This window comes from Numida meleagris, chromosome 12 (genome assembly GCF_002078875.1).
Source record: "Numida meleagris isolate 19003 breed g44 Domestic line chromosome 12, NumMel1.0, whole genome shotgun sequence".
NCBI classification, from domain to species: Eukaryota; Metazoa; Chordata; class Aves; order Galliformes; family Numididae; genus Numida; species Numida meleagris.
The window spans coordinates 10,075,825-10,093,846 of record NC_034420.1 but is presented as its reverse complement, the minus strand read 5'-3'; the positions used below and the strand labels follow the sequence as shown (position 1 = coordinate 10,093,846).

The 18,022-nt window shown below is 39.8% G+C and overlaps 1 protein-coding gene across 2 annotated transcripts in view; it reads right to left on the bottom strand.

The window, feature by feature from the left end:
- Window positions 1–18,022, bottom strand: part of RNF145 (ring finger protein 145) — a 47,095-nt gene that overhangs the window by 15,539 nt on the left and 13,534 nt on the right. For both annotated transcript variants that reach the window (XM_021410247.1, XM_021410246.1), the window contains exons 2-4: window positions 17,121–17,334; window positions 8,170–8,278; window positions 2,485–2,576 (exon numbers count right to left, since the gene is read on the bottom strand). In XM_021410247.1, the coding sequence (XP_021265922.1) occupies window positions 2,485–2,576; window positions 8,170–8,278; window positions 17,121–17,304 (385 nt within the window). In that variant the 5' untranslated portion in view covers window positions 17,305–17,334. The remainder of the gene's footprint in view (window positions 1–2,484; window positions 2,577–8,169; window positions 8,279–17,120; window positions 17,335–18,022) is intronic.

The window sequence follows — 18,022 nt, the reverse complement described above, 5'->3', positions numbered from 1 at the left end:
TGTGAAAGACCATTCAAAAGGCACTCATGAATAAAGGCATTAACAAAGATTAAATCTGGCCCAGGTGGTGCATCATACATCATGCCCTTTATTGTGACCACAGCTTTTAGGTAACAGAGCTCTATCAGCATCATGATTGTTTCCCCTCACACCTGTCTCAGTGCCTTTGACAACACTGCTGCACCACAATGCTCTGGCAGAACACATGAAAGAATGGTGCAAATCACCTGCACCTTCTTTTTGCTGTGAAGATGGCAGTTCAGCACAGTATGCTCCTGAGACACAGCAGAACGCATTGGATAAATACCTTGGTATGGATAAATACCTTGGTAAGTAACAAGTTTAACAAAGTATTTCATATTTACAGAAAACACTGTCAAACACAGTCCGCTTCTATAGAATTTTCCTGAAGACCACCAATTGTCATCAAGATTAAAATTACATTTTCAAGTTGGCTTTATAAGAACATGGAAAACTATTAATGAAAATATTAAATATGTTAACAGACACATACTTGCTAGTATAGTCCCAGCTACTTCCAAAGAACAATTACAGTAAGCAGACATTTTAGTCTGCCACCCAGTACAACAAAAAACTGTACTGGACAAAAACAATAGTGTCTTTGTCACTCATATTTGATTTATATTAAAACCTGAATGGTACATCATGGCACAGTGATGCGTTTGACTCTTGGTTTAGTTTCCATCTAAATGTTACAGAATGGCATAATGCCTCCTGGCCTCTTCCTGCCTGCTGCTTTGTGAAACTCAGAGGGATTCTGCTTTATTATGGGACCCTGCACCTAAGAGAGATTCAAAGAACTAATTACAAATATTTCCTCACTGAAACATACTAAAGGATTTAGCTGTACCTTGGTGTCCCATGATAAGACAGAAAATTTAGCACACCTAGAAATCAGAAAAGAGAACAAATAACCTCAAAAGATCTCCTCTCCTCAGAAAATACCGATGTTGTTTCTATAAAAATATTAAAAGCAAGGACAAATGCCCCATCTAAAAGTGAAGATGCAGGCATAAAGGAGACGTATATATTCCGGTAGACCTAACATACTGTAAGAAGTAAACCCATTTAAATCTCTCAGTAGCAGCTGCAAGCAAACAGAAAGCAGATGAGTTTTGCCAACAGTGCACGGCTGACTAAATCTGTCAATAATCTGATGAAAACCATAGACCTTAGCGAAAGGAATTAGGGAAGATTTCTCTTCTGAGTTTGTCTTCGGCTTATTTCTAAAATACACATGGCACATGTGTATTCCAATATCCTCTCAGCAGAGCATATGGTATGGCAGAGCATCCTTAATGCTGAATTTATTCTCTTCCAAAGTTCATTTGGGAGGGGAGGGTAAGAAGGAGCGTAAAAAGCCCAATTCTTCACAATTTCTTTGAGATTTTTAGAAAAAGAAGTCACCTCTGCCATTAATAAAATAATCTAAATGTAGTTATGCGTTATTACTCCTTAATTAGTAATATCCTTGGAACTAGGTTGGAAAAAAAAAAGCCTGTAGTTCCATGCACACATCCACAAACCTATTTCATTTGTTTTTTTCCTTTTCTTGTAAGAATATGATAATGCTCATCTATAAAGTTTATAAATGCTCACACAAACCACTTCAAAGACAAAAGCATTACAAACATGTTACCACTGAAATTTCTACGGTACTTTCCATCCAACACAATCCAACTGTTCTGAATCCAACTGCAAGGTAGAACGCTACATTTAAGAAGCAAAATTCTAGAACTGATGAACACAGAAGCACTAAAGAATATTAATACTATTTTTGAAAGAAACTATAAGCTGCCAGTAAGTGACCAACCACTACAAACCGAAGTGGACTGCACACATATGAGATCCTTGAATCTCTCCCCCTGTATTCTTCATGCTTTGATGCTATCACAGGGGTAGAAAGGGATACAGAGGCAAAACTCAAAAGCTTTCTTTTAAGAATACCTCCTATGCTGCCTACTATGGTAAATCACCTCCTATAAGAACCGTTTATTTTGAAGTTTTCACCCAAAGTCCCAGGCATGAGTTTAAAGTGCTTCTACAAGAACATACTCACCATCCACTCGTCCTACTCTACCAATTTATAACACACTTTTAATTTCAGTTCCATAGGCCACAGACAAGCATGAACTGCAACAAAGTCCATCTTTACAACAGCATAATAGATTACGATACCCTTATGAATCTAAAGCATTTGAACCTACCATTAAATTTTAAAAATCCCCAATCAGATCTAGAAAATACTTTGATGCTGTAAATAAGGGATTATTAGTAATTCAGTGGAATATGGAGAATCAGGTAGGACACACTCAGAATTCCACACCTCCTGCGTATTAACAAGGATCACAGCTACTAAAAGTCACAGAGAAATTTGAAAACAAGAGGCAAAACGTGCCTAGGTTTCAATGAAGAGAATTAGGCAGAGCTCTCTCCTGCACCACAAACATTTAAGTCACTTACCTACTAACGCAGTCATGAAACGATTCATTGAGAGAGGCTCCACGTACATTGGCCCTTCATATCCTGATTCTAACTCACTTCTCACGTAATCCCTAAAAAAATAAAACCACAAAGTATTAAGATCCTTCTGATCAGACAAGACGCAATTTACTCATCCGCACACGTTTAACTTCAGCGTACGTTACAGACAATTCAGTAAATTTCAAAAAGCAATATTAGCATGGCTGCTATGGCAGCCTCACCGATCGAAGGACCTAACTGGAGCATGACTTCAGCGACAGGCGTATTATCTGTAATTAGACTCACTGTCACGGCCGTAAAAGTCCTCTGGGACACCCAAGCTGCTCTTCAGCATGGCCTGAAACTGCTTATTGACAAAGCCTCTTAAGCACCATTTCATTTTTAAGTTTCCTTATTAAGTGTTCTTCCTACTTATGATTCTTCTTCCCCACCAGCATCATGTGAAGAGGTCTTCCAATTAAAGGACCAAAAGGTTTTGCACCAAACAATCTCTTTGCACTGAATTCAAAATTAGCTATGAAGGAACAGTGACAGGCGTGGAAGAGGCAGGCCAGGCTTGCCTCATAATCCCTTTAACCAACAGGATTTAAAAATTGAGCTGCATGCTGGGGAGCTCAGGGGGACCAACGGGATACCCTCAAACTGGTGGAGCACTGCTGAAGATACAGTAAGATAGTATGAAAACCTGACAGAACGCTTGTAACTTTTCTCTGACAAGTGGGCTAGGAGGATGAGCTCAGGCAATTGAAGAAAGAAGTAAGAATCCTACGGAGAGCGGGCATTTTTCCTGCTGTTGGCAATCATCCATCAGCTCCGCTGTAAGTGGGCTAACCTACGTAACAGCAAAGTAAATCAAATATGAACTTCACATGAAGAGCAAACACTTTGCACTTTCCAAAGATAATCCTGGAACAGCACAGCAGTAATTCTCCAGCGGCTCGTTAATCCCCTGCCATGAGACAGCAGGCGACACTCGTGACCCTTTGGATCCAGAGCTTCAGCTCTCTCTTCTGCACTCCCCACACGGCTGCTGCTGCACCTCTGTTACACACCACCAACTCCTGCGGCCCCACAGCCTCTGCCAACCCCATCCAGTCACTCCCATCTGGCTGCAGCTCCGGGAATGCCAGGCAGACACACTCAATCTGACCCCGCACTGAGCCAGCAGAGCATTTGCTCGAGGGGCAGGGTGCTTCACTTATGGCGTAGTTCTTTACATCAATGAGGCAAGCCATGCTTGCTGCAAACAGATGCAGTCAAAGCAGAGCAAGCAAGGCTGGAAATCACAACCAATTTAAGAAAGGCTCTTTATATTTCAGGGCAGAAAAAATATGCAAAGCAATGCTACTAGACGCATTCACTTCTCTCCAGAAATATGAAAAAATACTCCGGTTCCAGCACCAGTTTCACCACTCCAAACTAAGGTATTCACGCTCTCATTTACAAAAAGTCTCTGGAATTTGAGACATAAATCTCAAGGTACTAAAACAAACACTTCAAAGCCCCTTCTTCATAGCTGACAGCACTGCCTACTCAGTGCAGCTTTTCAAGTGTCACAGTGCATGCGAGGTATGCAAGTGTGGGCTCTTCAGACTGTAACCTACAACCAAAAACACGAGGATGGAAAAGGCAGCTAACAGCTCATCCTAGGTAGAACATTCCCCCTTATTATCAAGCCAGAGATAAGTACAAGGGTTTGGTTGGTTTATTTCAGTCTTCAAACATCCACATAGATGTCATCTCTGGGACAAAGTTGGGTATTTTTATTTATTTCCATCTGCAGAAAGCACTTTCTGACAGCATTTGCAAAACGAGCAGGATAATCTATCAGTTACAGCGGGAGAAAAAACCACCACCACAGATCTCGTACAAATTTGCAACATGCTGAAGATGGCTTTTTCTAACAGCAATATCATACTCCTTCCTGAAATTGAAGGTGAAAACGATGGTTATTTCTAAACTGCTGGAAGGAAAGCAGTGAAGACATCTAGCTTTTTCTACATCTGCCAGGAAACACGTTACAAAATCATCCAGAATACCAACGGTAGCACGAAAGCCTTACACAACTTAGCTAAGACACCAACAAAGCTGCACTTACAGTCGTCTCTTTTATAGCAGGAACATGCCTGGAGATGACCCAAATCCTTTCAAGCTACATTTCTTGCCCTTGGCTGATTCAGTCATTTGCACAGAGGCGTCATACTTGGCTTCCTTCTTTAAGTACCTCTCTTTAATTGAGATTTGCACGCCTACCAGCTCAGAGAAGCAATGTTTTAAGGTCTCCTATATTTTTTAAACAGTATTTGTAGATGATGCCTGAATAAGAAAAGTAATTATTCTCTTCTCACAAGTACGAACACGGGATCTTTTGGCGCAGATGCCCATCAAAAGATGCCTGAACAGCTGCACTGCTACACAAGATGCTGAGAAAAGCAAGAGCCCGCACTCAATTTTGATCAATTAAACCTGTATTAGGCTGCAGCTTTTATGTACATTTGAGAATGGCTCATTTTACTCCAGCAGTGTAAGAAAACATTAATGTGATGACTGAAGCTGCATTATTGCTGTAGAAAATTAAAATGTAGGAATAAAGCTTAGATCAAATGGCCGGTTCTTCATTCTGTGGATACATTCCTAGCCTCATTTCATCAAACTGCTGCACAGCTACGTGGACTGTCATGATTAACATTGCTCTAAAAAGGTGAAGAGATACAGCAGTTCATCTACAGCCATTAATTGCTACAGAAAGCCAAGAGAGGTCTTCTGTTATTAAAAATATGCTTTGTAATTGACAGGCATAAGGCACGGTGGTTATTTTACCTGAGTCATATTGCTGACACTTTTGACTGATTAATCTTTGCTGTTAACATCAAATACACACATACTTAAATTTTGAATGTCTATAGATATTTTGAAAAATAAAAATGTGTTTCAGGAATACAGATAAGACAAAAATTCAATCTCTTGCTCCCTGCCTTCTCCTCCTCCTCTCCCCCTCCCCAGCTACCATCATCCCAAATCTTCCCCAAGCTCTGCCAGGTTCAACATCTGGAATGCAATGATAGCATCAGTTAATATAACGACGCATATTCCAATTTATAACATAAATAATATTTTCAATTGCTTCATTTCTTTTCCCCAGTTTTCTTGTTGAAACTGGGGGCCGGAGGGAGGAAAATGTGATCCTTTCAAGCAAGACATTCACACAGCTACATACAAAAGGAAAAAAAGTACACATTTTCTTTGTCAAGAGTGGCAGGGCTGTTTTTTAAAGCTGACTTCTCCTTTTCTCTTAAACAGATGGTGAATTATCTCTACCCAAATTGCCAGGCTAACATGTGATGGATAAATGCAGTGCTGCCACGGACTCTCCAAGTGCTCACAAACATTAGCTAATCAATCCTTACACATTAAGGTAATTCCTGGTTTTACAGCTGAGGAAGCAAACGCTAAGAAGTGTCTTGTCAAGGTCACACAGATCCGAAGTCTGAATCAGAGCTTAACTATAACATTCAGATCTTATTCCTAGACTTGCAGCTGAACCACAAGCTATTTCTGGGCTGGAAAAACAGCACTGAAGGCTGCAGTCTTTCAGCAGCTCAGAATTTCCAGGATGCTGCAGAGTCATAAGTGCCAGCTGATTCTGGTCTTATTCTAAAATCTGCATTAACCAAACCGGCCTCGCCTCAATATGGGATCTCTTCATCTGTTTTAAATAGCCTCCCAACTGGTAATGTGTGCAAGCAGCACACACTGAGCAGATTTATTAGCAAAAAAAAAAAAAAAATCAGGAAGAGTCCGTACACATGATTACTGCATGTCTCACTACGATCAGTCTGCTAAATAGAAATGTCAGTTGTAGCTGGATAGCACCATTAATAAGAGGTTTAGCTCTGGGAACAAGACTGTATCTGCATGTTGTTACACTTTACTATTTCTATTACGAAAACTAAATGGATTCGGAAATTCTTTTGAAAACCTAATTCAGGTTGCATTCCCCATGTTATACAAAGGCTGTTGCAGAGATTCCCCTGCACAGTGCCTCCTTTCAAACCAGCCTTATATCTAGGGAATGGTAAGCTCGCTCAGAAGCGCTAGCTACATTGCTTTGCTAAATATCTAGGGACTAGTGCTGGACTATTTGAATCTCAGACATCTTTTAATTAAATATTTTAGTGCCAGTTGATGAAAGATTTAATTAAAGTCTTCATTAATACACTCCAGAAGCATCAAATACAGAAAGCTTAGTACAAATGCACCAAACAGACCAAGCAATAGTTATCCAGCATACTTCAATGAAGCCCTTTAAATCCCTAATCTCAAAACACAATACCACTTACAAGTCACGCTGTAGAGAAAAACAAAAAAAAAGCCATAAAAATCACATTAAGGGACAGCATTATATTTATCAACCAAAATCCATAGCATCTCCCTTTGTTTTGAAAGATTCAAATATCCAGAATGGCAGAAGGATCTCTAGCTCTAAATGTTCTGGCCCAAAGCCCTGTACGTGATGGGTTTCTGGTACCAGTTGTATTCTTACTTCAATACAAATTCTTAAATAATGTTTAGGTTGCTTCTTCTAACAAGTAAGCCTTTAACTCCATGAGAAACACCCACAAACTGTATCTGCAAAAGCTGAGGACTCCATTGCAGATGATAAAAAATCCTCTTTCCTTCCTACCCAGTGAATAAGAGGTCTAATTACTCTCTTGCACTCTCATCAATTCAGGAAGTTATTAACTGAAACTGACAACTACAACAGCCGCACACCAACTTACCACAAAACCTTTGTGAGCACTTTCCCTGAGCTGCAGCATGCTCAAACATCCCAGCAAATGCTTTAGTACAACAATTTTGATGCAGGAACAACAAACCTATTACTTAAATCAATCAAAAGCACATTTTTTAATTTTTCCCACCAGTGGGAACCAAAATCAATCAGGCCTAGGTCCACATTTACAAAACTTCCCACGTAAAGACATTAATGTGAGGGCACTCTCTTTAGTTCCAATTCAACATCTTGTCAGCAGGGAAGTTTATATTGGTTTTCAACAGATTTAGCTCCAGCCAAACAAATGAAGACGGTCCACTTTGTCTTGCCTTTCTCAGAGTTGTCCAGCCTTTTGCTTTGTGCTTTGAGATCCAAAAACCCTTCTTTTTGTTTTCATTGTAAAATATATTACACAAAAATGAACTTAAGAATAAATTCCATGACTACTTCACTTTTACTATCCTGCACAGCACCACCTTCTCCCTTCTCCTCTGTGCCAGGAATTTGAAGATAAGATTCTGTTTGCCTGGTAAGATGCCCCAGCGTTGAAAGCATGCTAATTCAGCCATTGAGTAACGGGTTACTACATCAGAGGCCACGTTTAGTCCTGTAGTGTTTTTTCTCCTCAGATTAACGGAAATTACACTCTGCAGAAAAGCAGTTCAAAACTCCTCTTAAATCAACAACAATACACCAGAGCTAGTTGACAGCACATTCGATTCCATTAACTTTTTAAAATAAACAACAGCATGATACATTTAGGTATCCGGCACAAAAAAAAAGCCTCCAGGAAACCAGACCTCCCCCAATTTGCAGAAGCTATCAACGAAGCCTCAGTTATATTTTTAACTCACAAATGAAGCTAACAAAATTAACCCACTTATTCCTACCTGGAAATTTGGTGCCCGGCATACAGCAGCAGTGCAGTCAGAAAGTACAGGTAGAGCTGAACAAGGTGTTGTCTTGGTAAAGTTAGGAGCACAACACTTAAGATATAACCTGTAACAGAAAGCAGAGCTTGAGATTTCAAAAAATACTGTCTAACCCCAAATTTCTTAAAATATGAGCTAGCACTCAAGTTATCCAGAGCTCTTCAATTGCTTTTGTTTTCATCTGGTCATAAAACTCATGTACTTTTATTTTCCTGTCATCAAGACACACCGCACACTGAAACTGCCTTTTTTTCCCCCTATGAGCAGAGATAGCTCTACCAGTTTCTATAACACTACATCCAGACAGCAAGTGGTGGACTTGGTCCCCAGTATGTTAGCAAGACATTATCAAAACCTATGTAACAAAAGGAAAAGGCTTAGGTGTCCCTCTTCCAAGCGAAAATAAGTTTCAGCATAACAGAAGAAGTCTATCCATCCAACAAACTCAGTCAGGTGATGTCAAATATCCTTTCTTCTAAACGAAGAACATATAGTACACTTATACATGCTGGTCGTCATTTCATGTTTTAATTCTTCCACTGTATCTTCATGGTTTTAAGACATTATGCATGCCTACAATTTAGGTAGACAGACATAGGCTCTTTTCCGTTCTAGCAATATTAAAGCACATTGAAGCCATCAGGGCTCCATGAAACAAGAAGACGTGACACAATCGAGTGTTTGCAGGCACTGACACCAGCCGTTATTTCACTGCCTGCTGGTATTTAGTAAACCTGTGGAAAAAGATCGAGTGCAGGTAAAGCTTCAGTCTTCAAAAACACAGCCTGGCTCCTCAGCAGCTTTTACAACAAACAGAACACTGATCTTTTTTTCCCCTAACTGCTCTCATTAGGATATTTTATCAACGTAATACCTCAAAGTCCACTCCACAAACGGGCAGTGTTTGCCCATCCTCTTCACTTTCGTAGCCACTCAGCAGGTCAAAGACCCATCGTGTGGTGCCCTTACTAATCTCTAGTTCTGAGCTCTCCAACACAATGCAGTGCACTCACGCGCTTTCTGAAGGTCAGCTGAAGTGCCTGCCACTGAAACTCATTCAGGCAAAGAAAAAAAAAAACAGCAATGGCTCACAACTTCCCTTCTGCTAAGAAGAAAACACTAAAGAACTTAACCCGTCACTTCAAGTGTTAATGTGAGCAGTGCAGCCAGAAGTATCATCCAACTATTCAGCAACTCTGGGTACAGCCTGCTTAACTGACTTAACTCCTACTGCAAAATTTTTAAAGAATACCTAAGAAAGCAACCTAACTCTAGATTTAGCACTCAAAGGTGAGACAAACAGCTACTGTAACACACAGTATATTCCCACATTTGATAAAGATACAATGTTAAAGGCAGTATTTATGTAAAAGTATTTCAAGGCTACTTTGTACTTCCCACCTGCAATAAGCAGCCCATAAACTCTGCCAATAGTCAGGTCTTCAAGAAGGTAACCTGCAGCATGCTCCTAGAAAAGCCATCAGGCTCACAAGATGCCCACAGCAAAACCAGCTCTCAAAACATAAGCAGACATTTTTAATACCGAGTCCCTGCTGTGTTCACCACCTTCCCTTTATTGCTTTGGTAGGGACAAGTCTGTCTGGCACAGCCATGTACCACTCCAGCCCTGAGTCAAACCTCCCCAAACCTTCCTCTCTCAGTGTGACTCACCTTCAGGTGGAGGAGAACTAAATGCAGTTTATTATGCAGTCTTTTATTCCTCTTCTTCTCTATAAATAGTCCAAGAACACCTGTTTACTGTATCTGCATTTAAGCTCTGCCATCTTCTTTACCTTATTCAATCACATGAAAGGCCACTTGATTATGAACTTGAAAGATGCTGAGATAATTTATGTAGAAGGAAGACTTTTCAGGGGGCAGTAACTGCAGCACAGCCATGTTACACAGGAGTATTTTAAAACTGACTGAAGTTCATTGTTCTCTGTGATCACTAACTCAAATATAGGAGGATATATTGAAGGCATAAAAAATATCTACGCACAGATCAGAAGACATGAAGGTTACTGTCCCATCTGCACGTTTCACACAAATAACCTGTAAGCAGCAGAGGGAAGAAGCTTTAAAGATGAATGCTGTCACTCATGAGTTTGAGCCAGAATTTAAATATTTGTTTTGAAATTGCCTTTGTTTGCTCTGTTACATTTTGAAGGAGAGAGTAAGAGACGTTTAAAGTAGTTTCTTTTCACTCCTATTTACAGTTTCATCTCATAACTTCACGAGAGAGATTTTGACACACTTGGTACTGCAATATTTGCATTCTTGCTGCAGAGGCCCTATTCCCACAGTGGTACCAACCTCATTTTTATCTACAATGTCTCTGCCAAAAAAAGAAAGCAAATAATTCATTACCAAACTGGCTCATCGCAGAAGGAAGAAGAGCTCAAATTCAGACATACCAGCAGCAATATTCTGTTCCCTTTCTTTTTGCTTTGACGAATGATGTAATTAGTATATGGCATAAATGAGATTCTTCTTCAAAACAAAGGACAAGGAAATGAAATTTCTCACAGCAGCTTTCTCATCTAAATTATTACACTGTTTTCATTTGCACCTCCTCTGTCAGGAGAAAGGAGGGTACTGAAAACAGACATTCCATTTGGGGAAGATTCTCCCCACACAAGGATTTACAACTTGAGAAACAGTCACCCTGGTGGGCAACATTTGGCGCGGGTTAACAGAATCCGATTTGGTCAAACTTAAAAATGCACAGATCCAGCACTGAGCACCTATTTGGGAGCAAAAGGAAGCACAGAGCTTCCACCGCCTTTTCTGTAAGACGGGACTGGTTTAGATGCCACCGGAGCACGTAGAGAAAAAAAAAAAATCAGCAGAAAAGCTAAGTTAAACATCACTAGACAAGAACACATGCATTAACTGGCTCATGACCTCATTTACAACGTGTTGATTCAGCTAGATGAAAACCCCTCACTGTGCAATGCTCATTGTTACAGTAAGCACAGCTCGCAGACTGCCTTTCAGCAATCTCTGGTTGCTTCCCACCAAGGTGTTTCCCAGCTTCCCTCACCCTGCATTACCTCCTTCCCCACTCAGTTGCCTGAGTTTTATTGGCAAGCTGCATACAGCGGAGGCTTCCAGAGCACGATCAAAGCTGCAACACATCCTCTTTATGAACCATTTTAGTGCTCATTTGCATGATTACAGATCCCTCGTGTCCACTTCACGTTATTAATCTAAGTTTCCTACAGGTTTAGTCGAAAAATGACAACTCTGCAGATGAAAGCCAATTCAAGAGTTCATAACATTTCTTAATAAAACCAAACCATCTCTTGGATACTGCTTCAGCAGAGGCAAAAGAAAAGCAGCTGCTTATGCTGGATACTACAAAGGAAGGAATTTAAATCTTTGAGCACCAGAAAGTAATAGCTTGGACTGTACCAGAAAATTAATTTGGAAGGATCCATCTTCCTACTCAACCACGCCCTCTGAGGATAAAGCACACATCTTACAATGCCCTGCAAGGCAGCAACCTGTGAGCCACAGAATACCACCAAGACTCTGTCAGTCCTGGCTCCATGTAGGATCAGGGCACCACCAAGTCAGCTATTTCATTTTAGCCTAACCCTTGCCTGTCCCCATTTCAGTTTACTCAGGAAATTACCTGGCCACAACATAACAGCATCAAACACAGGAAGACTTCTGAAAGACCGTATTTGATTTGTTGTAGTAGAAGCAGGTAACAACTTGCACCTTTATCCTCAGTGAGTCTAACTCTTAGGATAACCATTCACACCACAATTTACACACATTTTATAAGTTGTCTATATACCTAAAATGTCTATTTCAAAAGTGGACAGTTTTCAAAAGGTACTCTCTCTTTAGAGCTCCTGGTTGGTAAGGTATGATGCAGAAGTTACCAAACTCCTGTGGCCAAGCTGAGGGAAGGTTGGCTCAAGTCCGGAAGGAACCACGACAGCCACTTATTTTTAAGCCAGGAGAGAAGAAAAGCTCTCGTACATCCTCAGCTTCCTCACTCTCCCACTCACCCAGAGCAGCTGAAGACAAATGTTGCACACTCTGAGAAGTTTTGTACTTTGAGCCAACAGAAAATATGTTGAAAAATTAGTTTTAAGCTGAGAAAACATATATCTAAACCCACTTATGCACAAGAAAATTAGTATTTACCCAGTCATGGCAGAGTGCAACTATAAACAGAGATCTGAAATCGTTACAAATATCTGCATATCTCTGTGAAAATAATTGCAACAAAACAATTTACTCATTACTGGGGTACTGCCATCAGTTTCAACAGATGTTTCTTGAATTATTAAATGCGTAACAGATTGGGTGTTTGAAGCATAAATAACCCAAGAACTGAGTTGCTTACAGAGATTTACAGTTACGTTAGAGCAAACAAAATGGACTTCAGGTTCCAGTACTGCTCTGTCATTCAGGGGCTGCTTCTATAATACAGCTCGCATACTGACCAGAGTTCTGGCACAAATTACAACCAGGGAGAACCTCAAGAATACTGCAAAAGAAAACACAACTGGAAGTGGAACCATAAGAACAGAAATATTCACAAAGTATTCCAAGTCATTAACACAAATTGCCAAATTGTGGTACTTAGAAATACAATTGTCAAATGAACCTCATAAAATTTGGAGAATCTCCTTTCAAGCAAACTACTATTGAATTTTTAAAAATAAAATACTACAAAGTGATACAAGTTGCCAAAAAGAGTTACCAGCTTCACAGGGAAGTTACCTGAAGCTGCTCAGTAAAAGCCTAGGATGCCATGGCAGCAGTATGAGAACCAGCAGTCTCCGGGAGTTGGAAAGTGCAAAAAAGAGTACGCTGTATTTTGACCATGGCACGATCTCAACCCACTTCTTTATCTACCAACTGCAGAGTATAATCCAAGAAGAGGATATCAAGATATAGCAAGTATTTTTTTAGAAGAAATAAAGACCAAGTTCACGTCATCAAATTGCACTTAGTAAAAATAGGCACAGTTTAAACTAGTTCTACTATCCCCTTATCTAAATGGTTCTGGAAGGCAGGCAACAGAAGACGTGGGACAGCAGATCCAGAGGTACTGGATGTGTTGGACCCGAGCAGCACTTCGCCTTTGTGTGCACTGAGTGCATTTGCACATTTAGTCAGGCATCCTCATCTCAGGATTTTGGGAAGTTTGTTTTTGGAATGAGCCAATTGCTTGCTGCTCCAGCATGAACTGAAACTTCCCGTGGCATCTTTTATTGTGTTCCTATCAGACATCTGAAACTTTCCTCTTAAAAGACACCACCAAAAAAAAAATCCATGCAAATAAAAGATCTTCCAACAAATGCATGATAGCTCAAAGAAGGCAGGCAGACCAAAAAAAGAGAGCAACCAGACAGCAGCATCTTCAGGTTTCTCCTGCCCCAAACCCCTTTTCTGAAGGCCTCATTCCAAACAAGCAGTTCACACCTGGCCAGTGATGTGACCGAACAATTAAGGTATTAACCATAAAGTTCAAGAAACTGCAATTATAAACAGGGTTGGGAAAGATGACACATGTTCTACTTATTCCAAGTATTTAAAATGGTTTCTTGAGTTTATTTCCCAGATTTTGTTATTGTTGTTATGACAAAGAATATAGTTAAAGATAGAAAACTGCTCTTATTTTTATTCTTAGTTAAGAAAACAATATGTATTTAGCACACTTCTGTGCCTTTCACATGACAGTGATTTTAGTTCCAAGTGTAACTGATTACAGGGTAAGCACAACTCTTTCCATTTAACTCCAGAGCATTTACGAGTTAGAACAAATAGCATCCCTTTGCCCTTCAGAGGAAAGAATTACGTGGTTTCATCTGTTTCCATCATCTGCATCAAAGAAATGTAAGTGACTCTCCCCTCAGAGCTACTCTAGAGCACAGAAGAAAGCACTGAAGTCTGACTGTAGCACCGTGCTAGCCTACACCACATACAAGTCTGAGGTAGAAAGCCATTTTAGCTAGCACTTCTTATCTTTAAGAGGCTACTTTAACTTACATTAAGCAACTTTAATGAAGTGATAATGAAACCACATTATATCTTTAAAAGAGCTGTGGACAGAAAGCTGGTTCTTCTCCTAAGCTTCCCCCCAGCTCCCCACCTCCAGATCTCTGTACTTGATAACAGACCACAAGAACCACCACTAGTACTGCAGCACACTGCATGCTAACTTATCACATGCTGTGCATGCTGAAGACTTCTGCAGGACACACAGTGGCCCTTTAAACCTCTGGAACAATAACCACGGTGCTATTCGACAGATAAAGTTTACAGGAAAATTGTAAAGTAATTTTGTTTATACTTAATTAATCTGTTTGCATTCAAAAATTCTAAGCAGAAATTTACCTCTGTTATTTGCATTGTTTTACACATTTATAGTTCAATTTCACGCAGTTGAACTTACTGTTTCATGAAATGATATGAAAGGGAAAAGCTGTATCAAAGAACAGATTGCATCCTAGAGGTTCTTATGACCTCCTCAGTACTCCTACCTGGAACACGAGTCACACCGCAGCATATCACCTCACCTGACCAAATCCAATCGGCTTTTCAAACTTTGAGTGAAAGGGATAGAAGAAAAAGAGTATCTTAAACCAAATGAAAATGATCTTGGGAACCTCCAGCTGGGTCCTTAGTGCTGGGAAAGTGTTCACTCTAAAAGTCAGTAAAATCTACCAACCCTGATAAAGTTCTCTAAACAAATTGTTCCTTAAACATCTACCTGAGATAAACGTACCTGATCTCCTAAGCCGTTAATAGCACTTCTGTGATGTGGTACCTTATCTTTAAAGAAATTCAGTAATCATTTTATATTACAAAGCTGCTGCCAAACTTGCTGATACTGTGTTTGCTTACAGCAAATATGAAAGATTTTTTTTTTTTTTTTTTACAAAACAGATTAGCATGCTGAAAAATATCCACGGTAAATTGTTGTTCAAATCACACACTAACAATTCATTTCCCCCAACATATCTCCAAAGAACCTTCATTTCCCAAACTGGCTGAAAAGTACTTTGTTTATTTTAAAAATTAAATTTATACATTCTGATACATTATTTTAATTAAGATTATGTAAACTGATGCAATTAAAGCCACAGAGAACGTTGTGTAGGCATGAAAGTTGATGTAGCCCAGCCTCACGCTGATGTAGCTTTAAGAAAAAAATAGCAACAACCAAGGAACAAACACAAATCAACTTTTGAAATAAAGTACAAGCAAAGCTTTGTCACTGATAACTGTTTGAAAAGCTTGTAAAACAAGCAACTTGTTTGATGATTTGTAAGCTCCCCTTGGTCTCAGCAACTACAAGTTGGAACAAGAGAAGTACAGACACTCAATACTGTAAAAGCAAAAAGCAGAATTACTGCTGAGTGACTGTGCACCAAGACACTAACTTGTTGGGGGAGCGCACCAGAATCCACTGGTTGGGTACTAAAATAGCATCCACGTGAGAAATACTTTGAGGTAATAATGCCTACCACCTCCGTAATGCTTTTTATTGGTGTTATGTTAACACACTTAAGCAAAGATAATGTTATGAAATGACTATAAAAAAAATGTTGCATCACAGCAGGAAGTTACATCTTGATAGCTTACTGCACAACTGTTAGTTTTGTACTAGAAGCTAATCTGACAAACTAATTCCTAGAAGGTATTCATTTGTGTACAAGCTGCATGCACAGAACAAGCCAAGCAAGAGAAGGCCAGGTACAGTTCCATGCCTCCACAGTCCTGTGTCATTTCACCACCAACAAACAAGTGCTCTCTCCCCCAAATACACGAAGACCCCTTAAAGCAGTAACACCAGCTTTCTAGAGTAGAAGTAGATACACAGGTATCCCTAGCAAAGTAGAATGGAGCCATAACAAAGAAACCCACAGGTGTTTTTAATGACAGTAAATAAACTTCCAAACAGACATTTAATAGATGGAAAATAAAGACCCACACTTCCACAGTCAGGATTAAAACACTAGACAAACCACTTAAAAAAAAAAAAAAGAGAGTCCTCTAACAACTAAAGGGCATTTCCTTTAGCCGACTCCAGTACATCTTTATCCTCCAAGTCATCTACAAGGAAGAAACACTGCAGAATGGGATAATTATATGCCAGCCATTTCTCCCAAAGCTAGGCAGCATTCATGCTGATTGTCATTGGCTGTCAACCTCCACAGTCTGGATCCAATCCCTAATTAACCCCATGTGCACTCACTAGATGAATCACATACCCACCTGGAGAGCAGGTCCCAGAACAGCAATCCTTTCATCTCCTGAAAGCAGACTTCTAGCATTTCTGAGCTAGACTTGCAGGGCAAGGTTGAAACCTCAGCTCCTTGAACCGTGTTAGTAATTTTGTCCATTTATCTGCAACGCAGGACTCGTTACATGCTCTAATCAACTCAGAGCATATATACAGGTCATAAGGTTGTAAGCTGAAGAGCCATATCCACACGGCAGTAAAAGCCAACTTTCTGGTGCTGTAGTCACAGCTCAGAGCAGGCAACCTTTGCTCTGGTCTATTCCTCAATGCCAATGATATAAGTTTCAATACTTCTTGTCTGCACAGTGTTTCACTGCAGCTTTCTCACTAGCCAGATGCAGCCAGCATTACCGTGCTGCTCTCAGGACATCAGTACTGTTTCCAGACATTAATTTTACTCTATTTACATACGAAGACTAAATAACAAAGCTGAAGACCCTATACAGGATTTCTTTACTGCTAATGTAAACAGCCCCTTACATTAATTACAGTGCTGCTGATTACATTTATTTCCACGCAATTTGGTGTAATCAATATATTACCGTGCTATTATAAATTTCTTAACAATTCTGAAGCAAGCAAAATGCTATTTACTACAGTAGTGTTTTCTCTTGAATACACATTCACTTACCCACATAATGCATATTAAGGGCCAAGTACTTGTACTGGAAGAGAGGGTTGTTGTGCAGGCTGCTTCTTTGGATCTGCTGGAAGAATGAGCTGACATCCCATCTGTACAAGACATCCAACAGCATGATGCTCGGGACCCTCAGGGCCACATTTAATATTGCCTCCAACTTCTCCTTTGCAGCCATTCTCTTCCCTTTCAGTGAGCTGGCAGCAGACTGTAAACAGCACAAGACAGAAGAGTAATCAAATCAATCTCACTGAACAAACAGCTATTAGGCTTTGTGATCATATGAATGGGGCTTCCTGTATGGCCACAAATGACCGAATGAATCCACTGACAAAATTCAAATCCAGGCAGGACAGCTTCTATTTTTGCTATATATAAGTCCATTTGCTAACAGTTTTCCACAGCGATATTGTAAAACGGGGGCTGTGGGGGCAGGTTAATGACACAACAAAAATGGTCAGAGTGTGCACCAAATAAACCTTCATTCTTATTTGCACTCATTCAGAGCCCAGGTGTCCAGTCAAAGGACTCCAATGTACAAAGTACTACATAAACACCAACATGATAAGCTTTAAAAAGCAAACAGCAACAAAAGTCACAGAGTACTGGCAGCGAGTTATTCTATCTTTATACACTGATCTATAACTCTCAAATGAAATAACCACCTACTAAAACTTTTAAAAACATTTTAGATTCATTTCCTCAATGCAAGCTAAAATGATTTTTAAAAGAAGTTCAGATGTCGGAAAATTATTTGGGACATTCATTAACCTCTATCATCTTTATACGCTTATGGAATTCGAGGCAATTTTAAAGATTAAGACCAGTAACAGAGCTATTCTACTTATTCTAATGTACTTCACTGTAAGCAATCATATTAAAAAAAAAAAAAAAAA